We start from the raw sequence: 26300 nt of genomic DNA, 5'->3' as shown, positions 1-26300 counted from the left end.
CACATTTAAGACTTGTCAGACTTGGCTAAGACTTTGCATGTCTTATTCCAAGCCTTGGCCAAGACTTGGCAAGTCATTATCCAAGTCTTGGCCGAGAATTGGCAAGTCTTAATCCAAGTCTTGGGCAAGACTTGGCAAGTCTTAAAACAAGTCTTGGGCAAGACTTGGCAAGTCTTAATCCAGGTCTTGGCCAAGACTTGGCAAGTCTTAATCCAAGTCTTGGCGGGCAAAAAACGTCAGAAATTGCCGAAAAAAGTCAAAAATAGCCGAAAAACGTCAAAAATAGCCAAAAAACGTCAAAAATAGACAAAAAAACGTAAGTTGGAATCAGTTGGCATCATTGTGCATCAGTTTTCAGGGCCCCGAGAAAGTGCTTAATAATTGATGGAAAAATCGCGGAATTTTTTTGAATTCGAAATTTTCGAAACTTTTTGAAACGTTGGTTTTGACTTGGGAATAAACTTGCAAGTGTTAAAAAAGTCTTGGCCAAGACTTGTCAGACTTGCAAGACTTGTTTTAAGACTTGTCCAGTGCTGGAAAACGAAAAAGACTTGGCTTTAGACTTACCCCTTACTGATATCGACTTGGAGTTCGGTACGGGAAGGCAATTGTTGTAAACGTGCTGGTCTTTTTTGCAAAATTTTTGCTTGACTGTTTTGACTTCTCAGATGACTTTGACGGCCTTTAATTTTTCGTTTTTCGTGATCTAACTTTCTCTCTTATCCACACGTGTCGACTGGGCATGAAGCAAAAGGTGATTGAACAAATTACTGCTTATACAACCTCATTGACTAAAATTGCGAAATTATCAAAAAATAACAAATTTTTATCCAAAGTTATAACCCTCTCCCCCGTTATTTGTCCACTAACGGTATTATGCCCTCAGTAGTAACAAACCTATACACCTAAGATTGAGACCACTTTTTGGCTGATTTCACCCAAACACGGAGAAAATCTTTTAACTATTTCTTTTAATTTATGACATCTAATAATAGCTAGTTTGAATCTACTGACTGCTGGAAACGTTTATTAACGGTTTTAGGATGGTTTTGAAAAACAATCTCAACAAAAACTTATTAGTAGTTAATTATTGATAGAGCTTTCTTTGATTTTAGATGACATTTAGATGAACTCTTTGGTACGTTTTTGTTCTCATATAAATTTCACAATTGAACAGCCTCCAGGAAGAAATTTTGTTTTGTTTAAATATAAATGAAAGTCTCTAGAAATGCACATAGCGGTTTTACTGAATATTGAAAATTTTTTCTGTTAAAATCTTTGTGGGAACGGCATCGATGGGAACGGTGGAAATATTTATTAACCTGTTGAAGTCGATGGTCTATAGAACGGTCTATTTGAGTGGATCGTAGCACTTCGTAGCCCTTTTAGGCACTGTGAACGCTTTCTCTTCCTGCATCCTTTTGAAATATTTCAGGAAGGGTCGCCTGTATGAGCGCTCGTCATATGATGAGCTGCAAAAAATGACCACAGTCCTTCAGAACATGAGCCCCAAAGCTCCAACGTGTGAGTAGAGATCAAATAAGTTGACTACAAACATTTTTTTACACATTACTCTAAGGATGTTCATTTATAAGGATGTTCGCTTATAAGGATGTTCATTTATTGTATTTCTAACTAACCCCTCGCGTACGAGATGTAGATTTTTGCCCTAGTCCAGATCTAGAAACATAACAAAACGTCAAGTCATTGTTTTACAATTCAAAGAATTTGAATATTGTTTTATTGGGGCGCTGTCTTACTCGGAGAGTATTGTCTTTATTTGAATTGAGGTTCTTTTCTACCGGAAGTACTACACGCTCAGATGGTAATTTCATCTAATAGCAAATGTGAGTAACTCTGCATTGTAAACTGATCGTTTTTGAGCGAGAGAAGTTTTCTGATCATGAGCTACGTTCAGTGAACGACTTTTGCACTTTGAAAAATGTTTTCGACAGAATGGTGCAGATATATAAGTGGTATGAAATGTGTACACCCTGATTCACTTTTTGGCTCTTCTTACCCAAATATGTTGGATCATGCGTGAGGATGAAAATTTGTTGACAATTATTCCCTACATTTTGCCTGATGCTGCCCAATTATTCCATATTGTTACCTGATTATTTACAGGGCTTAACTTTTAAAAGGATTATTTAAGACCGATTATTTAAATGACTGATTATTTTAAGACAAGTTTGACTCCTTAGTATATAAGGGATAAATGTTTACTGTGGAGAATTTTGTTTTATACACGACAAATGACTGAGGGCTTTAAATCCAGTATATAATTGTCAAGAACGCTTTTTCGGAGTACCAGAAATCTGGGCGTCTAATTTGAATAAATTACACATTAATATTGCGTATGCAGGCGTAACTCCTGCATACGCAATTTTAAAGCACACTGGTTTAATTCCTTCGCTTATACCAGAAATCTGAACGTCTAATTTGAATAAGCTATATATTGGTATTGCATATGTAGGCTCAGAGATTTATCACGCAAAAGGTGAAAAGATAAATCTTAAACTACATGTGAAACCCTGCAAACATACATTTGAACCTTTCTACCTTCTAATGTAAATATTACCAAAAGGCAGTTTAAGAACACAAGCTCAAACTCAAACTGATTCTTGTCTCGCTCCGACTGTGAATAGATTTTCGCCCTTCCTTTAATACGCAACAAGTTATAGTTTTCAGACGTATTTCGTTTCTGCAAAATTCGTACTCAAATACAATTTTGAACACAATAAAACCAGGTAACTGATTCTTCGATGGAGTTTACGTCAAAAAAATAACAAATTAGAAAAGCTCTCCAGAAGATATTACTCTAAAAAAATTCTATCGACTGACTAATTGTTATTATGTCCAGCAAAGATCAGTCGTTTGAGACATGCAAAACTTCTGTTGAGTAGAGAAGGGCAATTGCAAGCTGAGAGTAACTTCTAAAACGGAAAAAATTCAGGATAAATCGACAGTTTTTTTATTTGAGAAGAATTCATCGTTTGAGTTGATACTAAGAAGTTAAAACAAAGTTATTGAGGAAGCCAAAAGTAATCGAACCACCTTTTTCAAAAAAAATTTTACTAGGAAAAAAACTAGTGTTGTCAAGAAGAACATTTAGAAAACAGTGAACAACATCTTGTCACTTTGATTGCAGGAAACCTCCTGACTCCCTCTGAAAAAGTCGTATTGTACAAATAACGGGAAATAGAAAAATCCGGAATAACATAAAATCTCTTGCTCAATTTCTGGACGCCCTAAGAATCCCCCAAAAATCAATTGGAATAAGGAAGCACAAAATGAGAACACCTGGCAACCAGAGTAATAGCAACTTGTTTGTATTTCATTAGGGCGAATCACGACTCCCTCAGCAAGAGGAGTGATGTAAAGAAGCAAAAAAACTACTTTTTAATTTATATTGCCCCTCCGTCATTTCTATTTTTTACCTATAACTCATCCACAGATAAAAATTTCAAACAAGGTAACTAGAATATCAAAAATGATTTTAAAAATTTAGCATCCCCTGATCATCAGCAAAGGATTTTTATCTGTTTTGAAAAGAGAGGATTTACATTTAAATCAAACAATTGCTTCAATCCAAACAAATGGTTATCATTTGTTAAGACTGCATCACACATAGAATATATAAGACCGTCAAAGGTCAGTAGTTTACAATTTTTTTGCTCTTAATGTACGAATACCAGAGAAATTTCTTGAGAATAAATTGGTCGATAAATTAAAACCAACACTGAAATATGTAAAATTGTATTAAGTTTGCTCATAAGAAGTATATATGAGTCTTCAAAGGTCAATTGTACATTATAAATTTTCTTAGTGTACAAGGCCTCGAGAAGCAATTTCTAGGTACAAGTTGTTTTATAAAACAAAATTAACAGAGAAAATTTTGAAAATGTATAAATTGTGCGCATAGAAAGCCTATATTGGACTTTCAATTGTAGCTCTTTTTTTCTTACTAATGTACAGGTCTCAGAGAAAAATTTAGTGACAAAAACTTGTTTCATTAGTTAAAAATGACAAAGAAGTAGTAAAAACTGTATAAACTTTGCCCATACAAAGTGTCCAAGGTAACCCAGGTCAATTGTACATCAATTTTCACCTCATAATGTATGTCCCAGAGAAAGATTTGGGGCGAAAAATTTTTCATAAATTAAAACTATTACAGAAGGTTTACAAATCCCAGTGATCCCATTCCCGGAAACCCTGCCGGGAAAGCCGGGAATCTTATAATTTCTCGGCAATCTTGGTGGGAAACCCGGGAATCTTATAATTTCTCGGTAATCTTGGCGGGAAACCCGGGAATACCATAATTTCTCGGTAATCTTGGTGGGAATCCCGGGATTTAATTTTTGACCGGTTTTCTTTGTGGGAAACCCGGGAACTTTTTTTTTCCCGGTAATCTTGGTAGGAAACTGGGGAGTGTCAACTTTTCCAATGATCTCAGCCGGAAGAAAGAGGATAGTATGTTTTTTAATTAGTTGAGCTGGAAACCCGTTAACGTTGACGTTTTCTGGCCAAGCATGAGATTGTCGATTCAATTAGTAACAAAAACCAATAGACAGAAAACATTATCTCGTAAACACTCCTACAGTTTTCATAAAAATTCAACACTATGCACCGTATATGGTTTCGCACAAAAAAGCTACTTGAACCCTAATCTTGGACCCTTTGACTTTCTGGGGTAACCCAATGCTCGAACCCACGACATCCACGCCAAGTCCACGCAAGATCTTGGATTTCCACGATACCATTTCCAAGTCCACGCAAGATCTTGGATTCTTCAATAACCACACGAGGGTTTCCAGGATCTTGGCAGGAACTTTCGTGGTTTTCCAAGTTTTACTTTTGTTTACAAATGCTTCTTTTACATCCCAAAAATTTTCAGAAAGACAAAATTTTGGTTCGATTGCCCTGCATAACAGTCAAAACTTAGAAAAAAAAAACATTTTTTTTTCGAGCTCACAGCAGCATTTCCAAGATCTTGACAGGATCTTGACGAGATTTTGCGTGATTTCTCAAGATTTCGATTTCTCTTATTTTTGTCATAACGGTGCCCTATCAGTGCCAGTTTAACTCAGAGAAAAAAGTTTTTGTTTGACGTTAACGAAAAAAAGGCTTTAAGGCTGAAAAAAATAATTATGATTGAGTTCATGTCTGACCAACATACGAAGCCCGAGTTGTAACCTACGGAGCCCGAGTTGAACTAACAACCTAGATGCCTTTCATTTCTGATTGACAGGCTTCCAATCTATACATTTCCTCAATTTGTGATGAGGAGAATATTTTTCAGGAATGATAAATCAATTCCCGAATTCCAGACTTACACGATTTTGTCCGTGATGGAGGTGATATAGTAGAGTTGTCAAGTCTACGCTTCAGATAAAGTAACAAATTTTTCCCCATTCAGTGATGAGTATCTCCACAAAAATTTTTGGAAACGTCTCTATCTTTTCCAATGGGCATCGTAGAAAAACGTACCCGTCCATGAGCGATTTTTTTTTATTTGAAACACAACTTCTCTTTCCGAAACGTCTTTATATACAAGGAGAAGATTGTTTTCTTTTCTAGATAGATCAGAAACAACTAAACCGCTCCTCACAGAGCATGCAAGCTGTTGATGCATGTAGTGTAATGCGTTTGTCCTGAAAATTTGTTGTCGAACGGTTATTTAAGGTTGATTCCTGAATAACATGTCTATCTTCAAATTTTATTTATTGTGTTGTGTTCTGTTTCAGTAAATGAAAAGGATCTTCTGCGTGCTATTTGCGATTTCCATACAATATTCTAGTCCATGAAACAAACTATACCAGTGATTGCTGTTAATTCAACAATTTACTTTTTTCATGATTTCGGCAAATTTCGGAGACTGTTGTTTTGTGTCAAACACACAAAACATCATAGCCTTCATGGCGAGGTGCGAATTTTTTTCCCACCTCATCATGAAGGTTTGAGTCAATCAGGAACGCAAAGATAGACTGGAATTAGCCCCAGAAACACGACAGTTGTGCCATTAAACGCCGTCAAGCGTGTTTTTCGACAATTTTGGGCTTTTAAAATAGCTGAAAAAGTTGGGTGTAATTCAGCAATTTGCTAATAACACCCAAAGAACTCTACCAAAAAAAATAGATCACTGGAAAACTGGATTACAGTAATATAGAAGCGGTAACGACATACGGTCCTCAAGTAGCTTCCATTTTTTGAAGTCTTGCAGATTTAGATTTATAGAGGTACAATTTGTTGTTTTAATGATAAGTAGTCAAGTGCTTAGCAGAATTCTACCAATATAGTCTAATTGTATTGACATTGTAATTGTCTGGCTTTTCATATATTGTATTACCCTAATTGGGCCTGGTAAAAAAGTTATTGATTGCTAAATTTGAAAAAAAAGTCACCATTTCAGGTGATATTGGTGTTCACCAAATATGCGTACCTCAAAATACCATAGTATTCCTACATGTATTGGTTTGTTGGATTTGTATTGTAGTGGGGAGTATCTCCATACACATTTTTATCTGGTTTTATGGAGTTGAGTGGGTCATTTTTTGCTCTTTAGGCGCCGAACCTCGACTATCGGCCAATTTCGGCCAATTCGGCGGTGACATAATGTTGAATTTTTTTGATTCAAGATTACAAATTATAGTGTTTTAGATTGCTCAGTTAATGGGGAGTATCACTATAAGCAGATTGTATCTTTTTTTAACTAGTTTTGAAGGTTTATTTTAGCGAAACTTGATACTTGGTAGTCAAAATAGGTCATTTGACCAAATGAATGAGTGAAGTGGTGTTGTTTGCAATTGAACAAGTTTTTGGGCGTGCGTTTTGTGTTTTCTAGACACTATTTAGGTTGCTAAAGCTAATTGTATCAAACAATGGCATTAATTCAACAATTTTTCTTTTTTCACGATTTCATCAAATTTTTGTTGATGTTGTTTTATGTCAAAACACACAAAACATCATAACCTTCATGGTGAGGTGGGAAATTTTTTCCCATCTCACCATGAAGGTTTGCCGTGACCTAGAACGTGGAAGTCGACCAGAATTACACCCACAAATACGCCGGGAACGCTGTTTCACGTTGTTTTACGTCGGTTCCGGAGATCTTGGGCTTCGATTTTAGCCCAAAAACTGGGGTACAGAACAGTGTTTTGTTAATATCTTCTAAAGTACTGGACCAAATTAAACGGGAGTGGTCTCATTTTGTTAGCACTGAACCCCTCTTGCTTGCAGTATTTGGTTGGTTTCCCAAATCGGCCTAATCAAAAAGTTATTAATGTTCAAATTTGAAATAGTTCGAATTTTCGGGCTATTATGGGTGACCCAAATTTCGGTACTACAAAACACGCGATTTACCCAACAAGTGTTAGTGTTTTAGAATCCCCAGTTAGTGGGGAGTCTCCCCATATATATTTTATATGGTATTTTATGTAGATGAGATTGTCAATTTTGGCTCTGAATGGCGGTCACCTCGCTTTTTTGGTCATTTGGTACGGTACCTTATAATTGCTATAACTCCTCGAAGAATGTACCGATCGGGCTCATTTTTTGAAATGATGCGTATCTCAAGCAGTGCTACAAACTGTACTAAGGGCGTTTATTTTTGTTCGACGGTTTTAGAGAAATTGGCCAGTAAATTTGCCCTTGATTTTACCTCTAGAAGCGTTTGACAGTGTTATGTTAGGCGGAGCTTCCTTCATTAACTCCAGTTGCAAGGAAAACTGCATCTGCGTGCCAAATAAAAGCAAGACAATGATACAGATTCGAGTGACTGCTGCGCTAGGTGTTCAGAAGGGAGAAGAAATAACTGTCAATTCTGGCGGAGAGTATTTCGGACCAAACCGTATGTTCTGCGAGTGTCCCCACGCATCCCTACACGGTCACCAACCAGTCACAAATTCGTGGACGAGACCGGGACGAGTGAAGCCCGTTGTTGCAATTCCCACCTCCTCATTGTTAATTGACGAAACAGCGTCTTCTCTCGTTGTGTTTCCGTCAGTTTCGAGCACGCCTTATTCTCAATCGAAACGTCAATTCAAACAAAGGTCAAATTGTAGTTATAACTCAAGACGCATTCGAAAGCGCCGTTACCTTAGCAAAAAGGCTAAAACTTTGATATCAGATTCGGAGTCGGAAAAAAGCGAATCAAGCAGTTGCAGCGGTTTTATTGAGCAACCCTCTCTTAGTCAGGTACCAGAGAATACAGATTTGTTTCAGCAAGTTTCAGAAAGTTCGGTGTTAGCAAATCGTTTTCCGGTAGAGTCATCATCCCCGCGGGCACTGGGTAGAGTAGATAACATGATCGACTCTTCCAGTTTGAGCGAATCCGAAACTCAGACCGACGAAACTCTTAGTGACTCTGATAGTCTCATTTGTGATAATTCGAAAATGTCTGTGTCAGAATTTACCGATACTTTTTTAAGCCTGTCTGATGAATTTGCCATTAGTGACCGCTTTGCGAAGTCTCTGATTTCACTGATGGATAAGTGTTTGCCAATGAAAAACAATTTACCGACTTTTTATTGTCTTCAACAAATTGAGAACACGTCTTTCACTTGTGAGGAAGAAAAAGTTCCCGGTGGCGTTATCTGCCATTTGAACGTTGAGTCTCAGCTGGTTGGTTTGATTGGGCGGAATTTAGATTTACTGAGGGCTCCAAACTGGCAGCTAAACAATGATGTGAGATTAGAGACAAAGAGCGATTGCGAAGTGCTTCACTTTGTAATGAGCACTGACGGCGTCTCGCCGGCGAAATCGAAGAGGTTCAGCCTTTATCCTGTCTTGTTGATGCTGCTCATTTTGCCGCGGAAGCGACGTTTCTCTTACAGGAACTTAATTCTTGTTTCACTATTCGGAGGTGATAAAAAGCCTGATTGTACTTCTTTGGTCAAGAATTTGGTCGGATTTGTGAATTCATTCAACAAACGGCGTCTGCTTACTGTTGGCAAAAATACATACAACGTTTTAGTAAACATCCGTTTAGTGGCAGTTGATGCGATCATGAAAGCGCCACTCTTAAATCAAACTCAGTTCAATGGTTTGTACGGATGCAGTAATTGCTATATACCCGGTGCCAGTCACCCTTCTGGTAAACCTTGGCTGTATAAGTATGAGCCGACGCCATCAGATATTCGAACTCATACTGAACGTCAGAATGATCTATCCTTCAATCCTTCGCAAAAGGCCCCAAGATTTGGATTGAAGGGTATCTCGTGTATCGAGCAGTCAGTGTCAATTCCTGAGGATGTTGTCATTGACTACATGCATCAGGTTCTCCTCGGTGTTGTGAAGCGATCATTATACAGTATTGCGTGCCAAAAAGGATTTAACAAAATACTCAAAGAAATAGCGTCTAAGCGTCTTCTGAATTGCAAGCTTCCTAGCAATGATTACAATCGACAGTTAAGGGGCGTTGATTCGGTGAAGTTGTGGAAAGCCTCAGAGCTGAAACTTTTTCTACTGTATGGCTTTATTTCTTTCTATGGTCTCCTTTCTGATCAAATGTTTACGCATTTCTTTTTATTGAGCGCTTCTATTCGATTATTGTTATATCCTGATACTGAAAAAGACATTGATGTTGCCGCTAAGTCTCTTGCTACCTTCCGCAAGCAACTAGTGAGGTTCTACGGTGACAAGTCCGAAACATATAACGCTCATTCCTTGAGTCACTTGGCTGACCAAGTTAAGCGGTGTGGTCCTCTTTCAACAAGTTCCAGCATTGCTTTCGAAGCTGCTCACTTTCAGTTGAAAAGACGAATCAGTGAAACTACTTCCACATCTGTTTTCACGCGATTAGCGATCAAACGACACAATAGGCTTGGTGGTCGAAAGCGCAATAGACTTCCATACAAATGTAATGGCAATTGGCTCTGTTGTTTTGAGGAACAGTCATGAAGTTGCAGTTAACGTTGGGGACGAGCTTGCTATCTTCCGAAGCTCTTCCGCTTTTTCTTTTCTCGAGAATAAATTTTATTGTCACAATTCGAAATGTCGTTACCTCGAGAATGGTTCCTGCGTGCACATTGTTAAGTTTGAGCGCGAGGATAAATGCATTTCTTTTGGACAACTCTTGGCTATATATGTTGACATCGAAAATTGCTGCGGCGTTGCACATGTAAAATTTTTCGAGGAGTTCAATTCGTTTCGTGAACTACTCAGCGAACGTTTTCAACAGCTCGAGGCTTCAAGCATCGACAATATAGATATGGATTCTGATTTAGATGAGAGCTTGGAGCTACTAAACTCTACGGCAGAAAGGCATTTTGTTGTAGAATCTTTAACCAGCGAAATTTTTGAAATAGATATAACAAAACTACTAGCTCCGTGTATTGTTCGATCCATTGGGGACCTTGTTGTAATTTCCGAGATTTGCTCTGTGTTTGAAAGAGATTGAAGTTTTCTTATATGTTCTTGCACTGTTTACGCTATTGTTTTGTCATTAATGTTTGTTTTCAATTTATTTGTTATGAGGTGGAGCACATCATAAAAAGGTGAAAAAGTTTAAGCGAGTTATTCGTTTTTTAGATTGTTTGTAAATGCCTCGAAATTACGTGAGGAAAGTGAAGCGCAAGTATTCTGAGAAGGACATGGAGGTTGCTCTGTCGTTAGTCAGAGATGGTTATCCTGTTGCTGATGTTGCAAAGCATATCGGCATACCCAGACAAACGTTGTACGACAACTTAAAAAAGAAGCGTGACAGGTCACGGATGCATATCCTCGACGAGCAGACGGAGAAAGACCTATGCAAATTTTTTTCTAAAATACAGGAGGTAGAAATTGTAAATTCTTGGAAGGTGGCACGGGAGAAGTTGTTGCAACTCATTTATGTCATAAAGGGAAGGAATAGCGTGCCCGAAAGTTGGAAGAAAACGGCAAAGCATCGAAAGATTGGCTTTCTGGTTTCCGTAAACGGAAGAATGTGCTGCTTTCGGACAAAAAGCCGAGCTGGCTTCCCGATCAAATAATTGCACCTGTCGGTGAGTGTGCTTGTGGGAGGAATCCACTCTCCATCGACTTCTTCTTGTGTCTACATTGCTCGATCTGGAACTGCAGTATTTGTTTCGGAGAAGACTTGGCTTGCTCACAGTGTATATCTAAAATTTCGTAAGCCGCAGTTTAATTCGCAGAAGACCCTTGATCAGAATTTGTTCACTGATTCCATCTTTCAGTAAATAAATAGGTAAATGTGTTTTTTGTTTTTGAGCAAAATGAGTCGGCCAGGCACATAGCAGCGCGTGTTTAGATACCTTCTGTTGTGAGAAATGAAATTCTTTTGTTCAACTTGTGTTGGTGGGGTGATTTCGTACAAGCGTTCTGGTGCTCTTCCGAGGAAACCTAGTGTCATTCTAACGTGCTCGGCAATAAGTTATGCAGTTGTGTGTTAGTTGTGCTAGTTTTCCCTACAATTTAGCGTCTGCTAATGCTTTATGACAGTATTGAACGTTTAATTAAGTCCAGAAAAAAAATGAAATTTTTAAAGAAAAAAGTTTTTGATACTTCTTACTTTGGTTTTTCGGGTCGTAAGATGTTAAGTGCGACGAAGTCGGTTGGTTAGGTGACCCGGTGACAAAAACAGTTTCCCTGAATAATTTTTCTTGTGCTTTTGGTTAGGAATATTGTAACTGTTTGAGATATAAAAACACGCCGGGCCATGGGGTACATCTGCTCAAAATCCAAATTTCAATGTTTGCATGTTTGCGAACATTGGAATTTGGATTTTTAGGAGATGTACCCTAATGCCCGCCTTTTTTTGACACCTACAAACAAAGGGCTATCTAGATCGTTAATTTGCGCTAATAAAAATTTTTGCCCAGATTTGGAATAACTTGTCTAAAAAAATGAATTTATGTGAAGGCCATAATTTTTGCCTCAATTTTGTGTGTGTGTGTTTTGTTTGTGCCGTATGTGTTGTGCTCCAATTTTGGGTGATCAAATACTGCGCTCGTCGAATATCAAAAGCAGTTTTGTCTGTTTTGCGGAGAAAAAAAACGTTTCTTATCTGTCTCCAAGAAAAAAACTTGGCGACCGTTCTTGATTTCACTCAGAACAATGTTCTTTTTTAACTCAGACACTGAGTAGAGTATAGCGAAGGACCCTCTGTTGTGACAGATGAATTAAGGCAGCTTTTTTTACGTGCGCGTTTTATTAATGGAGAAAATTCCGTTCAACTTGTGTTGGTGGGGTGATTTCGTACAAGCGTTCTGGTGCTCTTCCGAGGAAACCTAGTGTCATTCTAACGTGCTCGGCAATAAGTTATGCAGTTGTGTGTTAGTTGTGCTAGTTTTCCCTACAATTTAGCGTCTGCTAATGCTTTATGACAGTATTGAACGTTTAATTAAGTCCAGAAAAAAAATGAAATTTTTAAAGAAAAAAGATTTCGATACTTCTTACTTTGGTTTTTCGGGTCGTAAGATGTTAAGTGCGACGAAGTCGGTTGGTTAGGTGACCCGGTGACAAAAAAAGTTTCCCTGAATAATTTTTCTTGTGCTTATGGATAGGAATATTGTAACTGTTTGAGATAAAAAAAACACGGCGGGCCATGGGGTATATCTGCTCAAAATCCAAATTTCAATGTTTGCATGTTTGCAAACATTGGAATTTGGATTTTGAGGAGATAAACCCTAATGCCCGCCTTTTTTTGACACCTACAAACAAAGAGCTATCTAGATCGTTATTTTGCGCTAATAAAAATTTTTGCCCAGATTTGGAATAACTTGTCTAAAAAGTGAATTTATGTGAAGGTCATAATTTTTGCCTCAATTTTGTGTGTGTCTGTTTTGTTTGTGCCGTATGTGTTTTGCTCCAATTTCGGGTGATCAAATACTGCGCTCGTCGAATATCAAAAGCAGTTTTGTCTGTTTTGCGGAGAAAAAAAACGTTTCTTATCTGTCTCCAAGAAAAAAACTTGGCGACCGTTTTTGATTTCACTCAGAACAATGTTCTTTTTTAACTCAGACACTGAGTAGAGTATAGCTAAGGATCCTCTGTTGTGAAAGATGAATTAAGACAGCTTTTTTACGTGCGCGTTTTATTATTGGAGAAAATTCCGTTCAACTTGTGTTGGTGGGGTGATTTCGTACAAGCGTTCTGGTGCTCTTCCGAGGATATCTAGTGTCAATCTAACGTGCTCGGCAATAAGTTATGCAGTTATGTGTTAGTTGTGCTAGTTTTCCCTACAATTTAGCGTCTGCTAATGCTATATGACAGTAATGAACGTTTAATTAAGTCCAGAAAAAAAATGAAATTTTTAATGAAAAAAGTTTTCGATACTTCTTACTTTGGTTTTTCGGGTCGTAAGATGTTAAGTGCGACGAAGTCGGTTGGTTAGGTGACCCGGTGACAAAAACAGTTTTCCTGAATAATTTTTCTTGTGCTTTTGGTTAGGAATATCGTAACTGTTTGAGATAAAAAAACACGGCGGGCCATGGGGTACATCTGCTCAAAATCCAAATTTCAATGTTTGCATGTTTGCAAACATTGGAATTTGAATTTTGAGGAGATGTACCCTAATTCCCGCTTTTTTTGACACCTACAAACAAAGGGCTATCTAGATTGTTATTTTGCGCTAATAAAAATTTTTGCCCAGATTTGGAATAACTTGTCTAAAAAATGAATTTATGTGAAGGCCATAATTTTTGCCTCAATTTTGTGTGTGTCTGTTTTGTTTGTGCCGTATGTGTTGTGCTCCAATTTTGGGTGATCAAATACTGCGCTCGTCGAATATCAAAAGCAGTTTTGTCTGTTTTGCGGAGAAAAAAACGTTTCTTATCTGTCTCCAAGAAAAAAACTTGGCGACCGTTCTTGATTTCACTCAGAACAATGTTCTTTTTTAACTCAGACACTGAGTAGAGTATAGCTAAGGACCCTCTGTTGTGACAGATGAATTAAGGCAGCTTTTTTTATGCGCGCGTTTTTTTAATGGAGAAAATTCCGTTCAACTTGTGTTGGTGGGTTGATTTCGTACAAGCGTTCTGGTGCTCTTCCGAGGAAACCTAGTGTCATTCTAACGTGCTCGGCAATAAGTTATGCAGTTGTGTGTTAGTTGTGCTAGTTTTCCCTACAATTTAGCGTCTGCTAATGCTTTATGACAGAGTTGAACGTTTAATTAAGTCCAGAAAAAAAATGAAATTTTTAAAGAAAAAAGTTTTCGATACTTCTTACTTTGGTTTTTCGGGTCGTAAGATGTTAAGTGCGACGAAGTCGGTTGGTTAGGTGACTCGGTGACAAAAACAGTTTCCCTGAATAATTTTTCTTGTGCTTTTGGTTAGGAATATCGTAACGGTTTGAGATAAAAAAACACGGCGGGCCATGGGGTACATCTGCTCAAAATCCAAATTTCAATGTTTGCAAGTTTGCAAACATTAGAATTTGGATTTTGAGGAGATGTACCGTAATGCCCGCTTTTTTGACACCTACAAACAAAGGGCTATCTAGATCGTTATTTTGCGCTAATAAAAATTTTTGCCCAGATTTGGAATAACTTGTCTAAAAAAATGAATTTATGTGAAGGCCATAATTTTTGCCTCAATTTTGTGTGTGTGTGTTTTGTTTGTGCCGTATGTGTTGTGCTCCAATTTTGGGTGATCAAATACTGCGCTCGTCGAATATCAAAAGCAGTTTTGTCTGTATTGCGGAGAAAAAAACGTTTCTTATCTGTCTCCAAGAAAAAAACTTGGCGACCGTTCTTGATTTCACTCAGAACAATGTTCTTTTTTAACTCAGACACTGAGTAGAGTATAGCTAAGGACCCTCTGTTGTGACAGATGAATTAAGGCAGCTTTTTTTATGCGCGCGTTTTTTTAATGGAGAAAATTCCGTTCAACTTGTGTTGGTGGGTTGATTTCGTACAAGCGTTCTGGTGCTCTTCCGAGGAAACCTAGTGTCATTCTAACGTGCTCGGCAATAAGTTATGCAGTTGTGTGTTAGTTGTGCTAGTTTTCCCTACAATTTAGCGTCTGCTAATGCTTTATGACAGTATTGAACGTTTAATTAAGTCCAGAAAAAAACGAAATTTTTAAAGAAAAAAGTTTTTGATACTTCTTACTTTGGTTTTTCGGGTCGTAAGATGTTAAGTGCGACGAAGTCGGTTGGTTAGGTGACCCGGTGACAAAAACAGTTTCCCTGAAAAATTTTTCTTGTGCTTTTGTTTAGGAATATCGTAACTGTTTGAGATAAAAAAACAAGGCGGGCCATGGGGTACATCTGCTCAAAATCCAAATTTCAATGTTTGCATGTTTGCAAACATTGGAATTTGGATTTGAAGGAGATGTACCCTAACGCCCGCCTTTTTTTGACACCTGCAAACAAAGGGCTATCTAGATCGTTTTTTTGCGCTAATAAAAATTTTTGCCCAGATTTGGAATAACTTGTCTAAAAAATGAATTTATGTTAAGGCCATAATTTTTGCCTCAATTTTGTGTGTGTCTGTTTTGTTTGTGCCGTATATGTTGTGCTCCAATTTTGGGTGATCAAATACTGCGCTCGTCGAATATCAAAAGCAGTTTTGTCTGTTTTGCGGAGAAAAGAAAACGTTTCTTATCTGTCTCCAAGAAAAAAACTTGGCGACCGTTCTTGATTTCACTCAGAACAATGTTCTTTTTTTTTAACTCAGACACTGAGTAGAGTATAGCTAAGGACCCTCTGTTGTGACAGATGAATTAAGGCAGCTTTTTTTACTTGCGCGTTTTATTAATGGAGAAAATTCTGTTCAACTTGTGTTAGTGGGGTGATTTCGTACAAGCGTTCTGGTGCTCTTCCGAGGAAACCTAGTGTCATTCTAACGTGCTCGGCAATAAGTTATGCAGTTGTGTGTTAGCTGTGCTAGTTTTCCCTACAATTTAGCGTCTGCTAATGCTTTATGACAGTATTGAACGTTTAATTAAGTCCAGAAAAAAAATGAAATTTTTAAAGAAAAAAGTTTTCGATACTTCTTACTTTGGTTTTTCGGGTCGTAAGATGTTAAGTGCGACGAAGTCGGTTGGTTAGGTGACTCGGTGACAAAAACAGTTTCCCTGAATAATTTTTCTTGTGCTTTTGGTTAGGAATATTGTAACTGTTTGAGATAAAAAAAAACACGGCGGGCCATGGGGTACATCTGCTCAAAATCCAAATTTCAATGTTTGCATGTTTGCAAACATTGGAATTTGGATTTTGAGGAGATGTACCCTAATGCCCGCCTTTTTTTGACACCTACAAACAAAGGGCTATCTAGATCGTTAATTTGCGCTAATAAAAACTTTTGCCCAGATTTGGAATAACTTGTCTAAAAGGTGAATTTATATGAAGGTCATAATTTTTGCCTCAACTTTGTGTGTGTATGTTTAGTTTGTGCCGTATATGTTTTGCTCCAATTTCGGGTGATCAAATACTGCGCTCGTTGAATATCAAAAGCAGTTTTGTCTGTTTTGCGGAGAAAAAAAAACGTTTCTTATCTGTCTCCAAGAAAAAAACTTGGCGACCGTTTTTGATTTCACTCAGAACAATGTTCTTTTTTAACTCAGACACTGAGTAGAGTATAGCTAAGGATCCTCTGTTGTGACAAATGAATTAAGACAGCTTTTTTTACGTGCGCGTTTTATTATTGGGGAAAATTCCGTTCAACTTGTGTTGGTGGGGTGATTTCGTACAAGCGTTCTGGTGCTCTTCCGAGGAAACCTAGTGTCATTCTAACGTGCTCGGCAATAAGCTATGCAGTTATGTGTTAGTTGTGCTAGTTTTCCCCACAATTTAGCGTCTGCTAATGCTTTATGACAGTATTGAACGTTTAATTAAGTCCAGAAAAAAATGAAATTTTTAATGAAAAAAGTTTTCGATACTTCTTACTTTGGTTTTTCGGGTCGTAAGATGTTAAGTGCGACGAAGTCGGTTGGTTAGGTGACCCGGTGACAAAAACAGTTTTCCTGAATAATTTTCCTTGTGCTTTTGGTTAGGAATATCGTAACTGTTTGAGATAAAAAAACACGGCGGGCCATGGGGTACATCTGCTCAAAATCCAAATTTCAATGTTTGCAAGTTTGCAAACATTAGAATTTGGATTTTGAGGAGATGTACCCTAATGCCCGCCATTTTTTGACACCTACAAACAAAGGGCTATCTAGATCGTTATCTTGCGCTAATAAAAATTTTTGCCCAGATTTGGAATAACTTGTCTAAAAAAATGAATTTATGTGAAGGCCATAATTTTTGCCTCAATTTTGTGTGTGTGTGTTTTGTTTGTGCCGTATGTGTTGTGCTCCAATTTTGGGTGATCAAATACTGCGCTCGTTGAATATCAAAAGCAGTTTTGTCTGTTTTGCGGAGAAAAAAAACGTTTCTTATCTGTCTCCAAGAAAAAAACTTGGCGACTGTTCTTGATTTCACTCAGAACAATGTTCTTTTTTAACTCAGACACTAAGTAGAGTATAGCTAAGGACCCTCTGTTGTGACAGATGAATTAAGGCAGCTTTTTTTTACGTGCGCGTTTTATTAATGGAGAAAATTCCGCTCAACTTGTGTTGGTTGGGTGATTTCGTACAAGCGTTCTGGTGCTCTTCCGAGGGAACCTAGTGTCATTCTAACGTGCTCGGCAATAAGTTATGCAGTTGTGTGTTAGTTGTGCTAGTTTTCCCTACAATTTAGCGTCTGCTAATGCTTTATGACAGTATTGAACGTTTAATTAAGTCCAGAAAAAAATGAAATTTTTAAAGAAAAAAGTTTTCGATACTTCTTACTTTGGTTTTTCGGGTCGTAAGATGTTAAGTGCGACGAAGTCGGTTGGTTAGGTGACCCGAAGACAAAAACAGTTTTCCTGAATAATTTTCCTTGTGCTTTTGGTTAGGAATATCGTAATGGTTTGAGATAAAAAAACACGGCGGGCCATGGGGTACATATGCTCAAAATCCAAATTTCAATGTATGAATGTTTGCAAACATTGGAATTTGGATTTTGAGGAGATGTACCCTATTGCCCGCCTTTTTTTGACACCTACAAACAAAGGGCTATCTAGATCGTTATTTTGCGCTAATAAAAATTTTTGCCCAGATTTGGAATAACTTGTCTAAAAATGAATTTATGTGAAGGCCATAATTTTTGCCTCAATTTTGTGTGTGTCTGTTTTGTTTGTGCCGTATGTGTTGTGCTCCAATTTTGGGTGATCAAATACTGCGCTCGTCGAATATCAAAAGCAGTTTTGTCTGTTTTGCGGAGAAAAAAACGTTTCTTATCTGTCTCCAAGACAAAAACTTGGCGACCGTTCTTGATTTCACTCAGAACAATGTTCTTTTTTAACTCAGACACTGAGTAGAGTATAGCTAAGGACCCTTTGTTGTGACAGATGAATTAAGGCAGCTTTTTTTACGTGCGCGTTTTATTAATGGAGAAAATTCCGTTCAACTTGTGTTGGTTGGGTGATTTCGTACAAGCGTTCTGGTGCTCTTCCGAGGAAACCTAGTGTCATTCTAACGTGCTCGGCAATAAGTTATGCAGTTGTGTGTTAGTTGTGCTAGTTTTCCCTACAATTTAGCGTCTGCTAATGCTTTATGACAGTATTGAACGTTTAATTAAGTCCAGAAAAAAAATGAAATTTTTAAAGAAAAAAGTTTTCGATACTTCTTACTTTGGTTTTTCGGGTCGTAAGATGTTAAGTGCGACGAAGTCGGTTGGTTAGGTGACCCGGTGACAAAAACAGTTTTCCTGAATAATTTTCCTTGTGCTTTTGGTTAGGAATATCGTAATGGTTTGAGATAAAAAAACACGGCGGACCATGGGGTACATCTGCTCAAAATCCAAATTTCAATGTATTAATGTTTGCAAACATTGGAATTTGGATTTTGAGGAGATGTACCCTATTGCCCGCCTTTTTTTGACACCTACAAACAAAGGGCTATCTAGATCGTTATTTTGCGCTAATAAAAATTTTTGCCCAGATTTGGAATAACTTGTCTAAAAAGTGAATTTATGTGAAGGTCATAATTTTTGCCTCAATTTTGTGTGTGTCTGTTTTGTTTGTGCCGTATGTGTTTTGCTCCAATTTCGGGTGATCAAATACTGCATTCGTCGAATATCAAAAGCAGTTTTGTCTGTTTTGCGGAGAAAAAAAAACGTTTCTTATCTTTCTCCAAGAAAAAAGACTTGGCGTCCGTTCTTGATTTCACTCAGAACAATGTTCTTTTTTAACTCAGACACTGAGTAGAGTATAGCTAAGGACCCTCTGTTGTGACAGATGAATTAAGGCAACTTTTTTTTACTTGCGCGTTTTATTAATGGAGAAAATTCCGTTCAACTTGTGTTGGTGGTGTGATTTCGTACAAGCGATCTGGTGCTCTTCCGAGGAAACCTAGTGTCATTCTAACGTGCTCGGCAATAAGTTATGCAGTTGTGTGTTAGTTGTGCTAGTTTTCCCTACAATTTAGCGTCTGCTAATGCTTTATGACAGTATTGAACGTTTAATTAAGTCCAGAAAAAAAATGAAATTTTTAAAGAAAAAAGTTTTCGATACTTCTTACTTTGGTTTTTCGGGTCGTAAGATGTTAAGTGCGACGAAGTCGGTTGGTTAGGTGACCCGGTGACAAAAACAGTTTCCCTGAATAATTTTTCTTGTGCTTTTGGTTAGGAATATTGTAACTGTTTGAGATAAAAAAACACGGCGGGCCATGGGGTACATCTGCTCAAAATCCAAATTTCAATGTTTGCATGTTTGCAAACATTGGAATTTGGATTTTGAGGAGATGTACCCTAATGCCCGCCATTTTTTGACACATACAAACAAAGGGCTATCTAGATCGTTATTTTGCGCTAATAAAAATTTTTGCTCTGATTTGGAATAACATGTCTAAAAAATGAATTTATGTGAAGGCCACAATTTTTGCCTCAATTTTGTGTGTGTCTGTTTTGTTTGTGCCGTATGTCTTGTGCTCCAATTTTGGGTGATCAAATACTGCGCTCGTCGATTATCAAAAGCAGTTTTGTCTGTTTTGCGGAGAAGAAAAAACGTTTCTTATCTGTCTCCAGGAAAAAAACTTGGCGACCGTTTTTGATTTCACTCAGAACAATGTTCTTTTTTAACTCAGACACTGAGTAGAGTTTAGCTAAGGATCCTCTGTTGTGACAGATGAATTAAGACAGCTTTTTTTACTTGCGCGTTTTATTATTGGAGAAAATTCCGTTCAACTTGTGTTGGTGGGGTGATTTCGTACAAGCGTTCTGGTGCTCTTCCGAAGAAACCGAGTGTCATTCTAACGTGCTCGGCAATAAGTTATGCAGTTGTGTGTTAGTTGTGCTAGTTTTCCCTACAATTTAGCCTCTGCTAATGCTTTATGACAGTGTTGAACGTTTAATTAAGTCCAGAAAAAAATGAAATTTTTAATGAAAAAGGTTTTCGATACTTCTTACTTTGGTTTTTCGTGTCGTAAGATGTTAAGTGCGACGAAGTCGGTTGGTTAGGTGACCCGGTGACAAAAACAGTTTTCCTGAATAATTTCCCTTGTGTTTTTGGTTAGGAATATTGTAACTGTTTGAGATAAAAAAAACACGGCGGGCCATGGGGTACATCTGCTCAAAATCCAAATTTCAATGTTTGCATGTTTGCAAACATTGGAATTTGGATTTTGAGGAGATGTACCGTAATGCCCGCCTTTTTTATGACACCTACAAACAAAGGGCTATCTAGATCGTTATTTTGCGCTAATAAAAATTTTTGCCCAGATTTGGAATAACTTGTCTAAAAAGTGAATTTATGTGAAGGTCATAATTTTTGCCTCAATTTTGTGTGTGTCTGTTTTGTTTGTGCCGTATTTGTTTTGCTCCAATTTTGGGGTGATCAAATACTGCGCTCGTCGAATATCAAAAGCAGTTTTGTCTGTTTTGCGGAGAAAAAAAAACGTTTCTTATCTTTCTCCAAGAAAAAAGACTTGGCGTCCGTTCTTGATTGCACTCAGAACAATGTTCTTTTTTAACTCAGACACTCAGTAGAGTATAGCTAAGGACCCTCTGTTGTGACTGATGAATTAAGGCAGCTTTTTTTACGTGCGCGTTTTAATAATGGAGAAAATTCCGTTCAACTTGTGTTGGTGGGGTGATTTCGTACAACCGTTCTGGTGCTCTTCCGAGGAAACCTAGTGTCATTCTAACGTGCTCGGCAATAAGTTATGCAGTTGTGTGTTAGTTGTGCTAGTTTTCCCTACAATTTAGCGTCTGCTAATGCTTTATGACAGTATTGAACGTTTAATTAAGTCCAGAAAAAAAATGAAATTCTTAAAGAAAAAAGTTTTCGATACTTCTTATTTTGGTTTTTCGGGTCGTAAGATGTTAAGTGCGACGAAGTCGGTTGGTTAGGTGACCCGGTGACAAAAACAGTTTCCCTGAATAATTTTTCTTGTGCTTTTGGTTAGGAATATTGTAACTGTTTGAGATAAAAAAACACGGCGGGCCGTGGGGTACATCTGCTCAAAATCCAAATTTCAATGTTTACATGTTTGCAAACATTGGAATTTGGATTTTGAGGAGATGTACCCTAATGCCCGCCTTTTTTTGACACATACAAACAAAGGGCTATCTAGATCGTTATTTTGCGCTAATAAAAATTTTTGCTCTGATTTGGAATAACTTGTCTAAAAAATGAATTTATGTGAAGGCCATAATTTTTGCCTCAATTTTGTGTGTGTCTGTTTTGTTTGTGCCGTATGTGTTGTGCTCCAATTTTGGGTGATCAAATACTGCGCTCGTCGAATATCAAAAGCAGTTTTGTCTGTTTTGCGGAGAAAAAAAACGTTTCTTATCTGTCTCCAGGAAAAAAACTTGGCGACCGTTTTTGATTTCACTCAGAACAATGTTCTTTTTTTACTCAGACACTGAGTAGAGTTTAGCTAAGGATCCTCTGTTGTGACAGATGAATTAAGACGGCTTTTTTTACTTGCGCGTTTTATTATTGGAGAAAATTCCGTTCAACTTGTGTTGGTGGCGTGATTTCGTACAAGCGTTCTGGTGCTCTTCTGAAGAAACCGAGTGTCATTCTAACGTGCTCGGCAATAAGTTATGCAGTTGTGTGTTAGTTGTGCTAGTTTTCCCTACAATTCAGCCTCTGCTAATGCTTTATGACAGTATTGAACGTTTAATTAAGTCCAGAAAAAAAATGAAATTCTTAAAGAAAAAAGTTTTCGATACTTCTTATTTTGGTTTTTCGGGTCGTAAGATGTTAAGTGCGACGAAGTCGGTTGGTTAGGTGACCCGGTGACAAAAACAGTTTTCCTGAATAATTTCCCGTGTGTTTTTGGTTAGGAATATCGTAACTGTTTGAGATAAAAAAAAACGGCGGGCCATGGGGTACATCTGCTCAAAATCCAAATTTCAATGTTTGCATGTTTGCAAACATTGGAATTTGGATTTTGAGGAGATGTACCGTAATGCCCGCTTTTTTGACACCTACAAACAAAGGGCTATCTAGATCGTTATTTTGCGCTAATAAAAATTTTTGCCCAGATTTGGAATAACTTGTCTAAAAAGTGAATTTATGTGAAAGTCATAATTTTTGCCTCAATTTTGTGTGTGTCTGTTTTGTTTGTGCCGTATGTGTTTTGCTCCAATTTCGGGTGATCAAATACTGCGCTCGTCGAATATCAAAAGCAGTTTTGTCTGTTTTGCGGAGAAAAAAAAAGCTTCTTATCTTTCTCCAAGAAAAAAACTTGGCGTCCTTTCTTGATTTCACTCAGAACAATGTTTTTTTTTAACTCAGACACTGAGTAGAGTATAGCTGACGACCCTCTGTTGTGACAGATGAATTAAGGCAGCTTTTTTTACGTGCGCGTTTTATTAATGGAGAAAATTCCGTTCAACTTGTGTTGGTGGGGTGATTTCGTACAAGCGTTCTGGTGCTCTTCCGAGGAAACCTAGTGTCATTCTAACGTGCTCGGCAATAAGTTATGCAGTTGTGTGTTAGTTGTGCTAGTTTTCCCTACAATTTAGCGTCTGCTAATGCTTTATGACAGTATTGAACGTTTAATTAAGTCCAGAAAAAAATGAAATTTTTAATGAAAAAAGTTTTCGATACTTCTTACTTTGGTTTTTCGGGTCGTAAGATGTTACGTGCGACGAAGTCGGTTGGTTAGGTGACCCGGTGACAAAAACATTTTCCCTGAATAATTTTTCTTGTGCTTTTGGTTAGGAATATCGTAACTGTTTGAGATAAAAAAAACACGGCGGGCCATGGGGTACATCTGCTCAAAATCCAAATTTCAATGTTTGCATGTTTGCAAACATTGGAATTTGGATTTTGAGGAGATGTACCCTAATGCCCGCTTTTTTTGACACCTACAAACAAAGGGCTATCTAGATCGTTATTTTGCGCTAATAAAAACTTTTGCCCAGAGTTGGAATAACTTGTCTGAAAAGTGAATTTATGTGAAGGTCATAATTTTTGCCTCAATTTTGTGTGTGTCTGTTTTGTTTGTGCCGTATGTGTTTTGCTCCAATTTCGGGTGATCAAATACTGCGCTCGTCAAATATCAAAAGTAGTTTTGTCTGTTTTGCGGAGAAAAAAAAACGTTTCTTATCTTTCTCCAAGAAAAAAACTTGGCGTCCGTTCTTGATTTCACTCAGAACAATGTTCTTTTTTAACTCACACACTGAGTAGAGTATAGCTAAGGACCCTCTGTTGTGACAGATGAATTAAGGCAGCTTTTTTTACGTGCGCGTTTTATTAATGGAGAAAATTCTGTTCAACTTGTGTTGGTGGGGTGATTTCGTACAAGCGTTCTGGTGCTCTTACGAGGAAACCTAGTGTCATTCTAACGTGCTCGGCAATAAGTTATGCAGTTGTGTGTTAGTTGTGCTAGTTTTCCCTACAATTTAGCGTCTGCTAATGCTTTATGACAGTATTGAACGTTTAGTTAAGTCCAGAAAAAAATGAAATTTTTAATGAAAAAAGTTTTCGATACTTCTTACTTTGGTTTTTCGGGTCGTAAGATGTTAAGTGCGACGAAGTCGGTTGGTTAGGTGACCCGGTGACAAAAACAGTTTCCCTGAATAATTTTTCTTGTGCTTTTGGTTAGGAATATCGTAACTGTTTGAGATAAAAAAACACGGCGGGCCATGAGGTACATCTGCTCAAAATCCAAATTTCAATGTTTGCATGTTTGCAAACATTGGAATTTGGATTTTGAGGAGATGTACCCTAATGCCCGCCTTTTTTTGACACCTACAAACAAAGGGCTATCTAGATCGTTATTTTGCGCTAATAAAAATTTTTGCCCAGAGGTGGAATAACTTGTCTGAAAAGTGAATTTATGTGAAGGTCATAATTTTTGCCTCAATTTTGTGTGTATCTGTTTGTTTGTGCCGTATGTGTTTTGCTCCAATTTCGGGCGATCAAATGCTCTGCTCGTCAATTATCAAAAGTAGTTTTATCTGTTTTGCGGAGAAAAAACGTTTCTTATCTTTCCCCAAGAAAAAAACTTGGCGTCCGTTCTTGATTTCACTCAGAACAATGTTCTTTTTTAACTCAGACACTGAGTAGAGTATAGCTAAGGACCCTCTGTTGTGAAAGATGAATTAAGGCAGCTTTTTTTTACGTGCGCGTTTTATTAATGGAGAAAATTCCGTTCAACTTGTATTGGTGGGGTGATTTCGTACAAGCGTTCTGGTGCTTTTACGAGGAAACCTAGTGTCATTCTAACGTGCTCGGCAATAAGTTATGCAGTTGTGTGTTAGTTGTGCTAGTTGTCCCTACAATTTAGCGTCTGCTAATGCTTTATGACAGTATTGAACGATTAGTTAAGTCCAAAAAAAAATGAAATTTTTAATGAAAAAAGTTTTCGATACTTCTTACTTTGGTTTTTCGGGTCGTAAGATGTTAAGTGCGACGAAGTCGGTTGGTTAAGTGACCCGGTGACAAAAACAGTTTCCCTGAATAATTTTTCTTGTGCTTTTGGTTAGGAATATCGTAACTGTTTGAGATAAAAAAACACGGCGGGCCATGAGGTACATCTGCTCAAAATCCAAATTTCAATGTTTGCATGTTTGCAAACATTGGAATTTGGATTTTGAGGAGATGTACCCTAATGCCCGCCTTTTTTTGACACCTACAAACAAAGGGCTATCTAGATCGTTATTTTGCGCTAATAAAAATTTTTGCCCAGAGGTGGAATAACTTGTCTGAAAAGTGAATTTATGTGAAGGTCATAATTTTTACCTCAATTTTGTGTGTGTCTGTTTTGTTTGTGCCGTATGTGTTTTGCTCCAATTTCGGGTGATCAAATAATGCGCTCGTCAAATATCAAAAGTAGTTTTGTCTGTTTTGCGGAGAAAAAAAACGTTTCTTATCTTTCTCCAAGAAAAAAACTTGGCGTCCGTTCTTGATTTCACTCAGAACAATGTTCTTTTTTAACTCAGACACTGAGTAGAGTATAGCTAAGGACCCTCTGTTGTGAAAGATGAATTAAGGCAGCTTTTTTTACGTGCGCGTTTTATTAATGGAGAAAATTCCGTTCAACTTGTATTGGTGGGGTGATTTCGTACAAGCGTTCTGGTGCTCTTACGAGGAAACCTAATGTCATTCTAACGTGCTCGGCAATAAGTTATGCAGTTGTGTGTTAGTTGTGCTAGTTTTCCCTACAATTTAGCGTCTGCTAATGCTTTATGACAGTATTGAACGTTTAGTTAAGTCCAGAAAAAAATGAAATTTTTAATGAAAAAAGTTTTCGATACTTCTTACTTTGGTTTTTCGGGTCGTAAGATGTTAAGTGCGACGAAGTCGGTTGGTTAGGTGACCCGGTGACAAAAACAGTTTCCCTGAATAATTTTTCTTGTGCTTTTGGTTAGGAATATCGTAACTGTTTGAAATAAAAAAACACGGCGGGCCATGGGGTACATCTGCTCAAAATCCAAATTTCAATGTTTGCATGTTTGCAAACATTGGAATTTGGATTTTGAGGAGATGTACCCTAATGCCCGCCTTTTTTTGACACCTACAAACAAAGGGCTATCTAGATCGTTATTTTGCGCTAATAAAAATTTTTGCCCAGAGTTGGAATAACTTGTCTGAAAAGTGAATTTATGTGAAGGTCATAATTTTTGCCTCAATTTTGTGTGTATCTGTTTTGTTTGTGCCGTATGTGTTTTGCTCCAATTTCGGGTGATCAAATACTCTGCTCGTCAAATATCAAAAGTAGTTTTGTCTGTTTTGCGGAGAAAAAAAACGTTTCTTATCTTTCTCCAAGAAAAAAACTTGGCGTCCGTTCTTGATTTCACTCAGAACAATGTTCTTTTTTAACTCAGACACTGAGTAGAGTATAGCTAAGGACCCTCTGTTGTGACAGATGAATTAA

The 26300-nt window shown here is 37.6% G+C and overlaps 1 protein-coding gene across 2 annotated transcripts in view; it reads left to right on the top strand.

The window, feature by feature from the left end:
- LOC142345498 (uncharacterized) overlaps positions 1-26300 on the top strand; it is a 189448-nt gene that overhangs the window by 129767 nt on the left and 33381 nt on the right. For both annotated transcript variants that reach the window (XM_075397567.1, XM_075397568.1), the window contains exon 3: positions 1436-1524. In XM_075397567.1, the coding sequence (XP_075253682.1) occupies positions 1436-1524 (89 nt within the window). The remainder of the gene's footprint in view (positions 1-1435; positions 1525-26300) is intronic.

Source organism: Convolutriloba macropyga, chromosome 9 (genome assembly GCF_964194025.1).
Source record: "Convolutriloba macropyga chromosome 9, txConMacr16.3, whole genome shotgun sequence".
Lineage (NCBI taxonomy): Eukaryota > Metazoa > Xenacoelomorpha > Acoela > Convolutidae > Convolutriloba > Convolutriloba macropyga.
This window is presented reverse-complemented; position numbering and strand designations above follow the sequence as displayed.